General features: G+C 50.0%; 1 protein-coding gene across 1 annotated transcript; it reads right to left on the bottom strand.

The window, feature by feature from the left end:
* Nucleotides 1–1,198: 1,198 nt before the first annotated feature.
* LOC123058231 (monocopper oxidase-like protein SKS1) lies at nucleotides 1,199–3,384 on the bottom strand. Its single transcript, XM_044481026.1, has 5 exons — nucleotides 2,994–3,384; nucleotides 2,647–2,917; nucleotides 2,091–2,551; nucleotides 1,634–1,993; nucleotides 1,199–1,547 (listed from the first exon to the last, which is right to left on the bottom strand). Exons 1-5 carry the CDS (start codon nucleotides 3,239–3,241, stop codon nucleotides 1,253–1,255), a joined length of 1,635 nt encoding a protein of 544 aa, XP_044336961.1. The 5' UTR covers nucleotides 3,242–3,384; the 3' UTR covers nucleotides 1,199–1,252.
* Between the last annotated feature and the right edge of the window lie 9,549 nt (nucleotides 3,385–12,933).

Below are 12,933 nucleotides of genomic sequence, written 5' to 3'. Positions count from 1 at the left end.
TAAATAATCACTTCTCATTTTTTACACTAAATTTCATCAGTTTATATACGTTTGCAAGTTGTATGGAAAATCAATAAACCACTCCATTAATCGATAGAGGGTGAGGAGTGGGTCTTGATTATCCATGGAGAGACTAACACACAATTGTTTTGTTACGGATGAGCAGGAAGGATTTAACTCACATTTCTTGAAAAGAAGAAATTAACTCCCAATACTCTGGATACTTTGTACGCAAGATTGTGGGTGAACATGAGTTAGACAATATATTATGAGACTATGGGAGTATGATATAACTTCATATATAATTGCAATCCAACGATGTTTAACTTTGCCGTGTTGTAGGTTCATCGACTTCACATTCACAACCTAGACTTAGGGTCAATACATATATATTATTATAAGTTCAAATATAATGGGGAGTGCCCTTAGAGAAATTGAGTGTGTCAGTTAAAACTACTTAATGAGTTGATATGTTGTGATTGCACATCCAATGTTCCGTAAATTTAAATACATATCAATTTTCTTTCCCGTTGCAACGCACGGGCATATGTGCTAGTCATAAAAAATAAAATTGGCAGTGAACAAGTTCTTTTCAAGTAGGCAAGATGATCTGAGATTTTCAATCAGTTCTGCTAAGGCATATCCAAGTCTTGTGTCACTGATTTTACGCGAAGATTCGTGTGGGTATTTTTTTCCTTTTTCTTTTTATGCCTAATTGAATCGCTTAGATGTGCAATAACTAGGGCACACCTAATGTGCCCTAGTCCTATCCATTTTCTATTAACTAAGTTTCTTTTTAGATAATAGAAAAGTTTTTAAAATAAGTAGTCACTCCGTAATATGATCTGAACGCTCTTATATTTTTTAGGAAGGAGTAGAAGAGATTGCAACTTATGCTCCTCGCCATCCAAACAATCACTTGGAGGGTCACGCTGGCCCTGGCCCTAGCCCTAGCTTGTAGCTGTACCAACTTTTAAGCCTTCTTTGGTTCATAGGATAAGAATTTTATAGGAATAGGAAAATCATAGGAAGTGAGATGACATGCATGTCAATTCCTATAGAGAAAGAGATGTCATTTGGTGCATATGATAGGATTTTTTCCATTGAGTCTAGGCTAATGTTTTTTTTCCTTCAAAACATGAAGGATTGATTCCTATCCTATGTAGGAATAGGAATCCATTCCTACAAACCAAAGGGCTTCAAAGGAATGTTTCCTTTGCAAATCCTATTTTATAGAATTCCTACAAAAATCCTACAAACCAAAGGAAAGCCTCGTAGCTTTCCCACACAAGAGAGCATTGGAAGGCATGGGCAGCTCGTCTCTGGGATCAGGCACTTCGGAGTCGCCCTGCCTCACTCGCAGGTACAGCTCTTGGCCTAGGTACCTCTTCACATCTTGAGACCTCAGGTTCCACATGCCCTCGTTATCCAAATACACCAGCACAGCGGTCCATGACGTGGGATACACCTGCACGGTAGACCGGTACATGGCGTCAACCAGATTGTACGTCGACCTTGCGTCCGGGCTCCATTTGCCCCACGCCATCCTGTCAAATTCACAGCCACATCAATTTGTTTATGATTAGCACAAAAGTGAAGATGAAGCTCACACGGCGCAGCCGATTTGATCTACCCGACAACGAAGAAGCTGTGGCCGTCGAGGTGCCAGGTCTGCATGGACGGCAGCCTGTTCTCGAACACGATCTGGACGTAGTCCCGGTAGGAGGCGTCGATGACCGTGGTGCCGAGGGACGGGTTCCTCGTCTCCGGCCTGCCGGAGACGACCTTGAAGACGCCGGCGATCCTGAAGTAATCGGCCAGCTTCAGTGGCGTGCCCGCGTTGGCGAAGGCCACGCCGTTCACCGTGCACCTCCGCCGGCCGCCGATGTCGGACTCATCGTTCCGGAGGAGCAGGGTGCGGGTGACGTTGATATCCCCGTAGTGGAAGGAGCCCTGCGGGTTGGGCCGTGCCGCGCCGGAGGTCAAGTTCATCCTGAGTGACATATGCGCCCGGCCGGCCGGTAATTTTATTAATTTCTTACGCATTATATACTAGGGGTTCCCTGGAACGGCTGGCCTGGAACAGATACCTTATGGACATGGCCTGCTCCATGGAACGGTTGTAGTTGTTGTGCGAGGAGCGCTCGTCCAGCGGGGCGTCGCCGGAAGGCGGCTGCTCGCCGGAGCCGGCGTAGAGGACGGTGGCGACGCTGAAGATCTCCGGGAGGACGAAGAGCGACCTGACGACCATGTAATACGCCTTGGGCGCCTGGTCGGCCGCCACGAGGACCGAGACGGATTGGCCGGGGTGGACATCCAGCGAGGCGTAGTGCTTCTGCAGGGTGTAGGTGCCCTCCACCTCCACCAGCAGCAGCTTGTGGCCCTGGAGCCGGAAGTTGAGCGACGTCCTCGCGCCCACGTTCGACACGCGAAGCCGGTACGTGCGCCCTACCTTGAACGTCACCTCTGCCTCGTAAGGGCCCAAGCCGTTGACCAAGATGCCGTTCGGCGGCGGCAGTTCACGGCCTCTGTCCAGGCGCTCTTTCATTTCCTGCTCCGACCAAACCACACGGATTACAATCGAATTATGTACTGAACTAGACGAGAACAGTTAACTTGGATGGAGAGTACACGTCCTGGTGTAACCTTTGCGTCCATGTTGTACCAGTCCCCTATGAGGACGTCGAACTCGCCGTCGGGATGGGGGAACGGGACGTCGATGACCGGGCGGTTGTTGACGCGGATGGGGCCATGGCCGCCGGCAGCGGCGTGCAGCCCCAGGGACGGCCGGTAGAAGAAGCTGCCAATCTCGTCCTTGGCCTGGAACACGTAGGTCCAGTTCGCCCCGGGCTGGATCGCGCAGTTCGTGCCCGCCACACCGTCGTTCCACGAGTTTCTCCTCATATGCAGACCGTTCCTGCACACAAATACTTGAGCTGCAGAAGATCGCGTCTAGCCATGAGAGCTACTGAGGCGCACGCACGTGCGCGTACCATGTGAGGAGGAAAGGCTCGTCTAGGGTGTTGACGACGTTGACGTGGGCGACGTCGTTGGTGGTGAGGTTGAGCAGCGGCCCGGGGAGCCGGCCGTTGATGGCGATCACCCTCTTGGAGACGCCCAGCGGGGATCGCACGGAGTAGGACACCTCCCAGTTCAGGAAAACGTGCCGGTCCTCGGCGGCGACGACGGCCGAGTGCAGGATGCTTGCTAGCAGAACGGCGACAAGGCGCCCGCGGTCCATGGCGCTACCACGGCCGGGGAGACGATGGTTTAGTTACTTCTCACACAAAGCAAAACAGATGTGCCTGATTAGTTTGGTGCAAAAATAACCACTCCCGCATGAGGAGTGTATTAGTGTGAGTTACGTGGTTGTTCTGAAACTGGTGGGAGTCTGGCGGCTTGTTGCTGTGGAATAATGCTTGGGCGTGGCACACACGAGATACATGGATGTTTCAGCTTTTCCCTTGTCGGTCAACTTCTCACAAGGAGATTACGCTAGCTCATAATTATGGAAATTAAAAAATGCTAGACATACGGGGGACTTTTAATGGGATCAAGAGACTGCCCTTCTTCCTCACTAATCCCCCGAGCTTTCCTACATCTACGTAAAATCTGTTACGAAACTTTTTTTTGAGTAACCATCTTTTTTTTTGAGAATTTTTTGAGTAACCATCTGTTACGAAACTTATGTACATACTTTCAGAGTGAGCCCCACTTCATCCTAATTACTCAATCAAAACAACCCACCTCAGCCCAACCCGTAAACTCCTGTAAAAACCACCTAACTGTAGCATTGCTCATGGAAATTTGTTAAGCAAAATGGCCGCGATTACCGCTCCTTCTGTCGGGGTGACTGGATGGCTATCCTTGACCGGATCCGAGACCACGATTCTGATGGATAGGAGGATTTATTTTTTTCGAGAGTACGCCAATGGTGTACCGTATTTTTATAGAAGGGGGAAGTTATGAAGAGAATGCCTACACGGAAGCTCCGGCTCCAACAAAAAAACATAAGACTACCCTCTCACAAATCTATCTAAACCCTCAACTCCTATACCCGCCTTCTTCCAAAGTTTGATCTCCTCGTGGATGAGCTAGACAAGGTTAGTGTCCCAGCGCACTTGATCATTCCGGTTGAACACTCTTGCGTTCCTTTGCTTTCATAGATGCCACACGATCAAGATAACGAGCGAGTCAAAACCTCTCTTGAATTTTCCTTGGAAGGACTTCCGAACCTTGTCCCACCACTCCATGAATGTGTCCTTGGGGCTTGGAGTTTGGATGTTGATTTGTAGAGACTGGAAGCAACCATTCCAGATTTGCCTCGCATAAACGCATCTAGCGAGGATATGATCTGTTGTGTCCTCCTCTTGGCAGCAGGTATAGCGTGCCGAAGGCCTCTCTTGGAGTCCATGTCTCGCACGTCGGTCCGAAGTCCATAGCCGGTACTGGGAGGCAAGCCACGCGAAGATTTTACACTTGAGAGGCGCCCAACTGCTCCAGATGCATTGAGCGGCAACAAACCGAGTCATGCCCTCGCAGAGCATCTTGTAAGTGGATTTGGCACTATATGATCCCGTAGCACTCCAGGGCCAGTAGAAGACATCATCCTCCGATACATTCCTTTGGGTCGTCGCCACATCTTGTTACAAGTGTATGAGTTGCATGTGCGCTGTGAAGGAGAGCTCTCCCGTGATGTCATGGACCCAAGCTCCCTCAAACAAAGTGTTGGGGAACGGAGTATTTCAAAAAAAAATCCTACAATCACGCAAGATCTATCTAGGAGATGCATAGCAACGAGAGGGGAGAATGTGTCTACGTACCCTCGTAGACCGAAAGCGGAAGCGTTAAGTAACGTGGTTGATATAGTCGAACATCTTCGCGATCCAACCGATCAAGTACCGAACACACGACACCTCCGCAATCTACACACGTTCAACTCGGTGATGTCCCTCGAACTCTAGATCCAGCTGAGGCCAAGGGAGAGTTTCGTCAGCACAACGGCGTGGTGACGGTGATGATGAAGTTACCGACGCAGGGCTTCGCCTAAGCACTATGACAATATGACCGAGGTGTGTTTCTGTGGAGGGGGGCACCGCACAGGGCTAAAACAATTGTCAACTTGTGTGTTCTATGATGCCCCCTGCCCCGTATATAAAGGAGCAAGGGGGAGGCCGGTCGGCCCTATAGGGCGCGCCCAAGGGGGGCAATCCTACTCCTAGTAGGAGCTGGACCCCCCCCTATTCCTATTCCTATGTAACACCCACGATGCGGCTATATCTCCCACGTGTCAGAGCACGACTTAGAGGCATAACCCTAGTAGGCATGTCACAAGAGGGGTGATCTTTACACATCCCATGTATTGAATAAGTTAGAGATAAAGAGTTGACTTACAATCGCCACTTCACACAATACATAAATATAGCATTACATCATCCAGAATACAATCAAGGTCCGACTACGGAACCAAAATAAAGACAACCCCAAATGCGATAGGATCCCCGATCGCCCCAACTGGGCTCCACTACTGATCGCCTGGAAAGGAAACATAGTAACGTCCTGAATCCTCGTCGAACTCCGCCTTGAGTTCGGTCGCATCCCTTGGAATGCATCATCAGCACCTGCATCTGGTTTTGGAAGTAACACTACAAAAAAAAGACACATCCGTGACATTTTGGGCCGAATGAAATTTGTTTTTTGTCATACATATGACACTTCTATGACGATAATTGTGACAAAACCCGGTATCATCATAGATGTGGTGGGCTCCTACTTCTATGACAAAAAATCATGACGGAAAATGGGCTTTTCGTCCTGGGCGGGCCGGAGACGCAGCTGCATGACATTCTTTGGGCCGTCCATGACGGAAAAAACCGTGGTAGAAGCGAGGGCGAGGAAAATTTCGGAGAGTTCCCGGTTACGGTGGGAGGTCGGTGGCCGAGCGATGCGCGTTTCTCTCGTACACACACGCGTGTGTATGCGAGGCGTTGGCTCTAACTGAACCCGAGCGAGGCGTTGGGCTCTAACTGAACCCGAGCGATTGCACTGCAGGCTACGCGTTACTAAACCCGAGTGATCGATCGATGGCTGTTAACTGAACCCGATCGAGCGATTCCTTCGCTACTGCTGCTAACTGAAGCCGATCGATGCTGCCTCTAGGATGAACAGTGAGCGTTGTGGGGGTTTGGATGAACAGTGAGCGGTGGCGTTGCCTCTGGATGAACAGGACCCCGTGGTGTGGTGGAGGGCTGGATGAACAGTAGACGGTGGAGGGGTGCCCGTGGAGGGGTGGTTGAACAGGACCCTGTGGTGTGGAGGGCTGGATGAACAGTAGATGGTGGAGGGGTGGTTGAACAGTAGCCGGTGGAGTAACACGCGGTGGAGGCTAGATGAACAGGAGCCCGTGGAGGCTGGAGGAGGTCGACGGTGGAGATGAACAGTATCCCGTGGAGTCCTGTTTTGCGGTACGCCACACCCGTCCCGATGAACAGGACCCCCGTTTCGACCGTAGCGCTCCAACACAAGTCCGTTTCGTCCGTTTTGCGGTACGCGACACCGCTCCCGATCAATAGGACCCCCGTTTCGACCGTAGGAGGTCCGTTTCCTCCGTTTTGCGGTACGCCAGACCCCTCCCGATCAACAGGACCCCGTTCCGAACGTAGGAGGTCTGTTTCCTCCGTTGTGTGGTACGCCATGCCTCGTTTCCATCGCCTGTTCCGTCCAAGCCCTCCTGATGAACACGACCACGCATTCCGTTCCGACCCAGTCGGTTGGCTCCCACGCGTTCCGTTGCCTCCCGATGAACACGACGCATTCCGTTGCCTCCCCATGAACACGACGCATTCCGTTGCCTCCCCATGAACACGACGACGACGTTGTTTCTCCGTTTCGACCCAGCCATGTACACGAGCCCTGGCCGTACATATGCGCGAGTAGGCGTTCGAGACCCCTCCCGTATGTACACATACGTGGCCGTATTTTATTTCTTGCACCCTGGCTGCAGTACGTACGTGTACATGCTACGTGCGCGCCTCTACTACGACATGTACACGCCTCTAGTACGACACGTGCGCGCCTCGACATCCACCAGTATATATGTACGTACACATTCGCGACCAGAATGACAACGCTACGTATGCTTCGACCAGGTGGGTCCCGACTGTCAGGCACTTCCTTGCGTGCGAAGATGTAGCTGGTGGGTCCCAGCAGTCAGGGGGGCGAATCGTTTTTTTTGCCTGGACGCAATTCCTTGCGTGCGAAGGTGTAGCTGGTGGGTCCCAGCAGTCAGGGGGGAAACATTTTTTTCGCGAAATACGGTGGCCCGTCCGGTGAGTCCCCGATGTCAGGTGAAGGAATAATTATTTTGCATGTAATAAGGAGGCACTTTGTTGCTGCGGCCGTGGACCCAGTTGACAGCCTCTCCACGTACAGTCCACGTCCGATGGAAGCCGTTCCTTGACCACGTTGACCACGCCGCGCCAAGAGCACCAGGACGGTGGACGACGGCGAGGCCTAGGAAGGGGACGACGTGGAGCCGAGGAAGACGCGGTAGTGGATGCCCACATGTAGAGGAGTATGAGGGTTCACTGGTTCGCTGCGGTGTGAGGCTTCCGTTGCCGCAGAATAACAGGGGGTGTGGGTGAGTAGAGGGATGGCCTGGCCAGCGGTGGGAGTAGAAGGGGGCGGTGAGGCCTCCACCGCATCGCAGCCGGCCACGGGAGGCAGGAGCACGAGGCACGACCGGCGCTGGTTTGGGCGGCTGGAGCAAGAAGACCAGAGGTTGAAGAAGCACTACGGCCGTTGGATGGACATCGTACGGTCACTGGAGCTAGAATCGTGCATATTGACTAAGTTGACAAAGCCTTCCGTCTCCGTCAACTTAGTAGGCCCACAAGTCAGCCTGCCACTATACTGGGTCCCAGCTAACAGGGGGAGTATTCATTTTTTTGTGCGTAATAAGGAGGCACTTCCTTGCGTGCGAAGATATAGCTGGTGGGTCCGAGCTGTTAGCGGTGGCAACTTTTTTTGCGAAATACAGAGGCCCTTTCGGTGGGTCCCTAATGTCAGGTGGAGGAATCATTATTTTGCGCGTAATAAGGAGGCATTTCCTTGCGTGCGGCCGTGGACCCAGCTGTTGGCCTCTCCACATACAGTCTACTTCAGATGCATGTCGGTCGTTGACCACATTGACCAGGCCGCGCCGAAAGCACCAGGGCGGTGGACGACGGTGAGGCCTAGGAAGGGAACGACACAGAGGCAGGGAAGACTCGACAGTTGTTTCCCCCGCGGAGGGGAGTACGATTGTACGAGGGTTTATTGATTCGTCTGCCGTCGCCGGAGAATAACAACAGGTGTGGGTGAGTAGAGGGATGGCTAGGCCAGCGATGGGAGTACGGTGGGGCGGTGAGGCCTGCGCGGCAGCACAGCCGGCCGTGGGGAGGAGGGAGCAGGCAGTCCCGCCGGCACTTGTTTGAGCGGCTGGAGCAGGAAGAGCAGAGATTGAAGAAGCACGACGGCCGTTCGATGGACATCCAACATTCACTGCTTGTGCGTCAACCTTTTTTTAGGAAAGCCTCAAATCTGTGGAAAACAGCATACAACCCATCTGCCCTTATTTTTAATAATTTACAGCCCATTTGCTAATTCTTAAGGTTTTTTGGAGCCCATATTATTTTTGTTAGCATTACAACCCATATTGTGGCCACGGTTAAAAAATTATACGAAATTTTGCATATTTCGGTGCGGTCCGAACTGTTTTAATCCCGAAATTTCGACTCACATTCAAACTGATTTTAAAAATAAATGTATATCAATATAAAATCCAACAAATTCTCCATGCATAAAAATTAATGTAATTTAAAATCTCAAAAGGAAAAAAGGATATTTGAAACTAATTACCGGTTTAATGTGTTTTAAAAATATACAGTCCATTTCTCATTACTGATGGGCCATTTTCTCGGCCAGCCGAATGAAAGCCCTCCTCGTCTTGAAAGATTTGCAGCCCAACATACATGACAAAGCGACTTACTTGGCAAATCACAAAAAAGCTGGGCTATGGCCGTGGACCCAGCTGTCAGCCTCTCCATGTACAGTACTATTCCGATGGAAGTCGTTCCTTGACCACCTTGACCACACCGCGCGGAGAGCACAATGGCGGTGGACGACAGCGACGCCTAGGAAGGGGACGACGCGGAGCCGGGGAAGACGCGGCGGTGGAAGCCCGCGCGGAGAGGAGTACGAGGGTTCACTGGTTCGGCTGCGTTGTGAGGCTGCCGTCGCCGCAGGGCCTGGCCAGCAGTGGGCATAGTAGGGGGCGGTGAGGCCTCCACGGCAGCACAGCCGGCCACGGGAGGCAGGAGCATGCGGCACGACCGACACTGCTTTGGGAGGCTGGAGCAAGAAGACCAGAGGTTGAAGAAGCACTACGGCCGTTGGATGGACATCGTACGTTCACTTGAGCTAGAATCATTCATATTGACTAAGTTGACAAAGCCCTCTGTCCCCGTCAACTTAGTAGGCCCACAAGTCAGCCTCCCACAATGGTGGGTCCCAGCTAGCAGGGGGTATTCATTTTTCTGTGCGTAATAAGGAGGCACTTCCTTGCGTGCGAAGATATAGCTGGTGGGTCCAACATGTCAGCATGGGGAACATTTTTTTCGCAAAATACAGAGGCCCTTCCGGTGGGTCCCAGCTGCCAGGTGGAGGAATCATTATTTTGCGTGTACAATCCACTGCTGATGGATGTCGTTCGTTGATCACGTTGACCAAGCTGCGCCGAGAGCACCATGGCGGTGGACGACAGTGAGGCCTAGGAAGGGAACGACACGGAGCCGGGGAAGACTCAGCAATGGTTGCCCACACGGTGGGGAGTACGAGGGTTTACTGGTTCGGCTGCCGTCGCCGGAAAATAACAGGAGGTGTGGGTGAGTAGAGGAATGGCATGACCAGCAATGAAGTAGGGTGGGGCGGTGCGGCCCGTGCAGCAGCACAGCCGGCCACGGAAGGCGGGAGCAGGCAGTCCCACCGGAGCTGGTTTGGGCGGCTGGAGCAAGAAGATCAAATATTGAAGAAGCAGCACGGCCGTTGGATTAACATCCAATGGTCACTTCTACTAGAATCGTTTGTGGACTAAGTTGACAAAGCCAAAGTACACGCCAACCTAGTAGACCCACAAGTCAGCCTCCAAATCTGTCCCAAACAGCATACAACCCGAAATTTCTAGCCAGATTCAAATTAATTTTAAATCTAAATATACCTTAATTTAAATTCAATGAAATTTTACCCGCACAAAAACAATGAAATTTAAAATATCAAAATCCGAAAGAAAACAGTATTTTGGAACTAATTGCATGTTAGCTGTATTTTTTCATTTTACAACCCATTTATTATTACTTATAGCCCATTTCTTATTACTTATAGCCCATTTTCTGGGTAAAATGCATCCCTCCTCGTCTTGAAAGATTTCCGGCCCAGCAGGGCGTAGAAAAGCAAGTAGGCCTACGTTGGTTATTCTGCAAAAAACAAAATAGCTGGCTAGCCATTTTCAGAAAGGAAAAAAACAAACTGGGTTGGTCATGTGCTAAACATATGAAATAAAAGCTTGGGCTAGACGGGCCACGGGCCCCGCACAACCCAGTTGATACCCTTCTCCGTCCCGAAAAAACAAAATTACTGCGCGCGCTGCTGGGTCCCTACTTTCATCCTCACCATGTACAATCATCTCCTTATTCCTCTCGGTTGTTTACCATGTTGACAACACCGGAGGGCGGCGCCGCGAGGAGCGAACCAAGAAGGAGGACGATGGTGAGGCCTTGGGCAGGAACGAACAGGAGCGGGGTTAGATCACAACCAGCCGTGGGAGGCGGGAGCAGGCGGTCCCGCCGGCGCTGGTTTGGCTTTGGCGGCTCGAGGAAGAAGAGACTGAAGAAACGCGACAGACGTTGAATGTCAATCCAACGGTCAAGGTTGGCACAATCGTTTGTTGACTAAGCGGACACCAAGTAGCATACTTTTTTATATATAGAAAGAAAATCAAAGACTTGGGAAGGCGTACAGAACAAGCTAGTGTACCAGTAAAGAGACATTGCCGAGTTTTATAAAAAAGAAAGACGTGCTCCTGTAGCTGGTTCGAATCCAAACCTAGACTATGACTATATATGGTGCTATGCTACTCTGCAAGTAATGAAACTGACATATCCGACGTTCGCTTCTCCTCTTCTCTACTTACTCTGCCTAGCATCAGAAGCTCTGGCCGCAGCAACTATGTCCGTTGGCTGCTTGTCCACCTGCTCTTCAGCAGGTAACAACCAGATATGCGCCAAGTCGCCACCCGTACCATCGCATGTGGGTCTCATCACACCCCCACCAGCACATGCACCGCAGTCGATTGCTCATCGCAACCCGCTGCCGTTGGTGTGGTGCCACTGCTACAAATCACGCAGAGTCATCTGTCGTGTCTCAACCACAATCCGCAACCCTGGCCAAGTCTTCTACAAATGCCCGAATCATGGGGTAATAATATGTTTAAGTGTTGTTCTGCTGCTTTCAGTTGCTGATTTTTTAATAGTTTGGTTGATGATCTTCCAATTTGATTCGTGCAGAAAAGGGAAGATTCATGTGATTTGTATTTCTGGGAAGTTGCTGATGTGGGGGAATGCAACTACGCTGATTATTTGGTTAGCCGAGGAATCCCAATACCAGCAGGTTGGGGTGTTGGACAAGTAACTGAAGGAACGACAGAAGAGGAAGATGCAGAGCAGAAGGTTAAAGATGCAGTTCCTCTGATCATGGACAAGCAACAGCTGCTGAACGGCCTTGATAGCAATGAGGAGATGAAAGAGCTTGTGAAGATAATGGGCAAAATCGATGTGCTCTGTAGGATGATTGTCTCTTTATTTGCAGTGTATGTAGCACTCGTGATGTATTCAGTGGCTACGACATGAGCACTTTGCTGAAACTAGTAATGAATGAAACCTGTGTAGCAGGCTAGGCGTAGTGTTGTGAACATCTAATGATTTCTATTAACGGGAATCAGGGGGTATCCCCTTTTGCTCATATAAATAAATAAATAGAAGAGGCCCTATCGGGTCAGCTTTGTTCTCATTCGAAGACGTCGAGCAAATTGCAGTCCAACAGCAAACTATGTCATCAAATTCAAGTTTCACAGCCAAATATGAGTACAACTAAACAACAATGTCATCATGTTTTAGTTGTCATACAATCACCAAACACAAATCAGCATACATAACAAGTGATGTTCTCACAACAAAATACTAAACAACATGTTCATCAAGTTTCAGTTGTCATAGCAAACACAATTTCACATAGTAGATAAAAAAGCATTTTCTGACAGGCAAATACGACAAAAGCAATGTAATCATCATCTGCAACAGCAGCGTCAACATCTTCGCCATGTGTATCAGTCTGAACCGTAATTCCCCATGGTGTCATCTTCTTCTTCGTCCTCAACGTCCTCGAACGTTGGCTTCTTCTTGATCAACTCTTGTATGTCCACAGCACGACAAGAAATCTTTTCGCCGGCGTCATTGACGTGATGGTTCTCGAAGATATTAGGAACATCTGTGTTATCTTGTACATCAGGAGTAGTGTAAGCATCATCTTGTTGTGCAAATTCATTAAACGAATTCCTCTGCTCAAACCTTTGCAATACTCTCCAGTCATCACTACATGCAAATGTGTCTTCCAAGAAAAATATCCATGTTGCTTGATTTGCCAAAATAAAAGGCTCATTGGTCTGGTACGCCGCCTTGACATTGATGGATTTGAAATAATCATCAGCTCTGGGTTTTGCGATCCTGGAAAACAGGTTATACCAACGATAGCACAATAGAACCACACACCGATGTTCCTCGAAACTAGAGATATACTGCAACTAAACAATGTCTATTATGTTAGCATACATTTTAGTTGTCT

This window comes from Triticum aestivum, chromosome 3A (assembly GCF_018294505.1).
Source record: "Triticum aestivum cultivar Chinese Spring chromosome 3A, IWGSC CS RefSeq v2.1, whole genome shotgun sequence".
NCBI lineage: Eukaryota > Viridiplantae > Streptophyta > Magnoliopsida > Poales > Poaceae > Triticum > Triticum aestivum.
The sequence above is the reverse complement of the archived record's forward strand: the minus strand, read 5'-3'. Positions and strand labels throughout refer to the sequence as shown.

Excerpts from the sequence above, each read along its gene's own strand:
- LOC123058231 (XM_044481026.1), bottom strand. The coding sequence starts at position 3,241 with ATGGACCGCGGGCGCCTTGTCGCCGTTCTGCTAGCAAGCATCCTGCAC. Across the intron at positions 2,552-2,646 it reads GGTACAACATGGACGCAAAG|GAAATGAAAGAGCGCCTGGA; the intron begins GTTACACCAGGA and ends TGGTCGGAGCAG. Across the intron at positions 1,548-1,633 it reads CACAGCTTCTTCGTTGTCGG|GATGGCGTGGGGCAAATGGA; the intron begins GTAGATCAAATC and ends TGAATTTGACAG.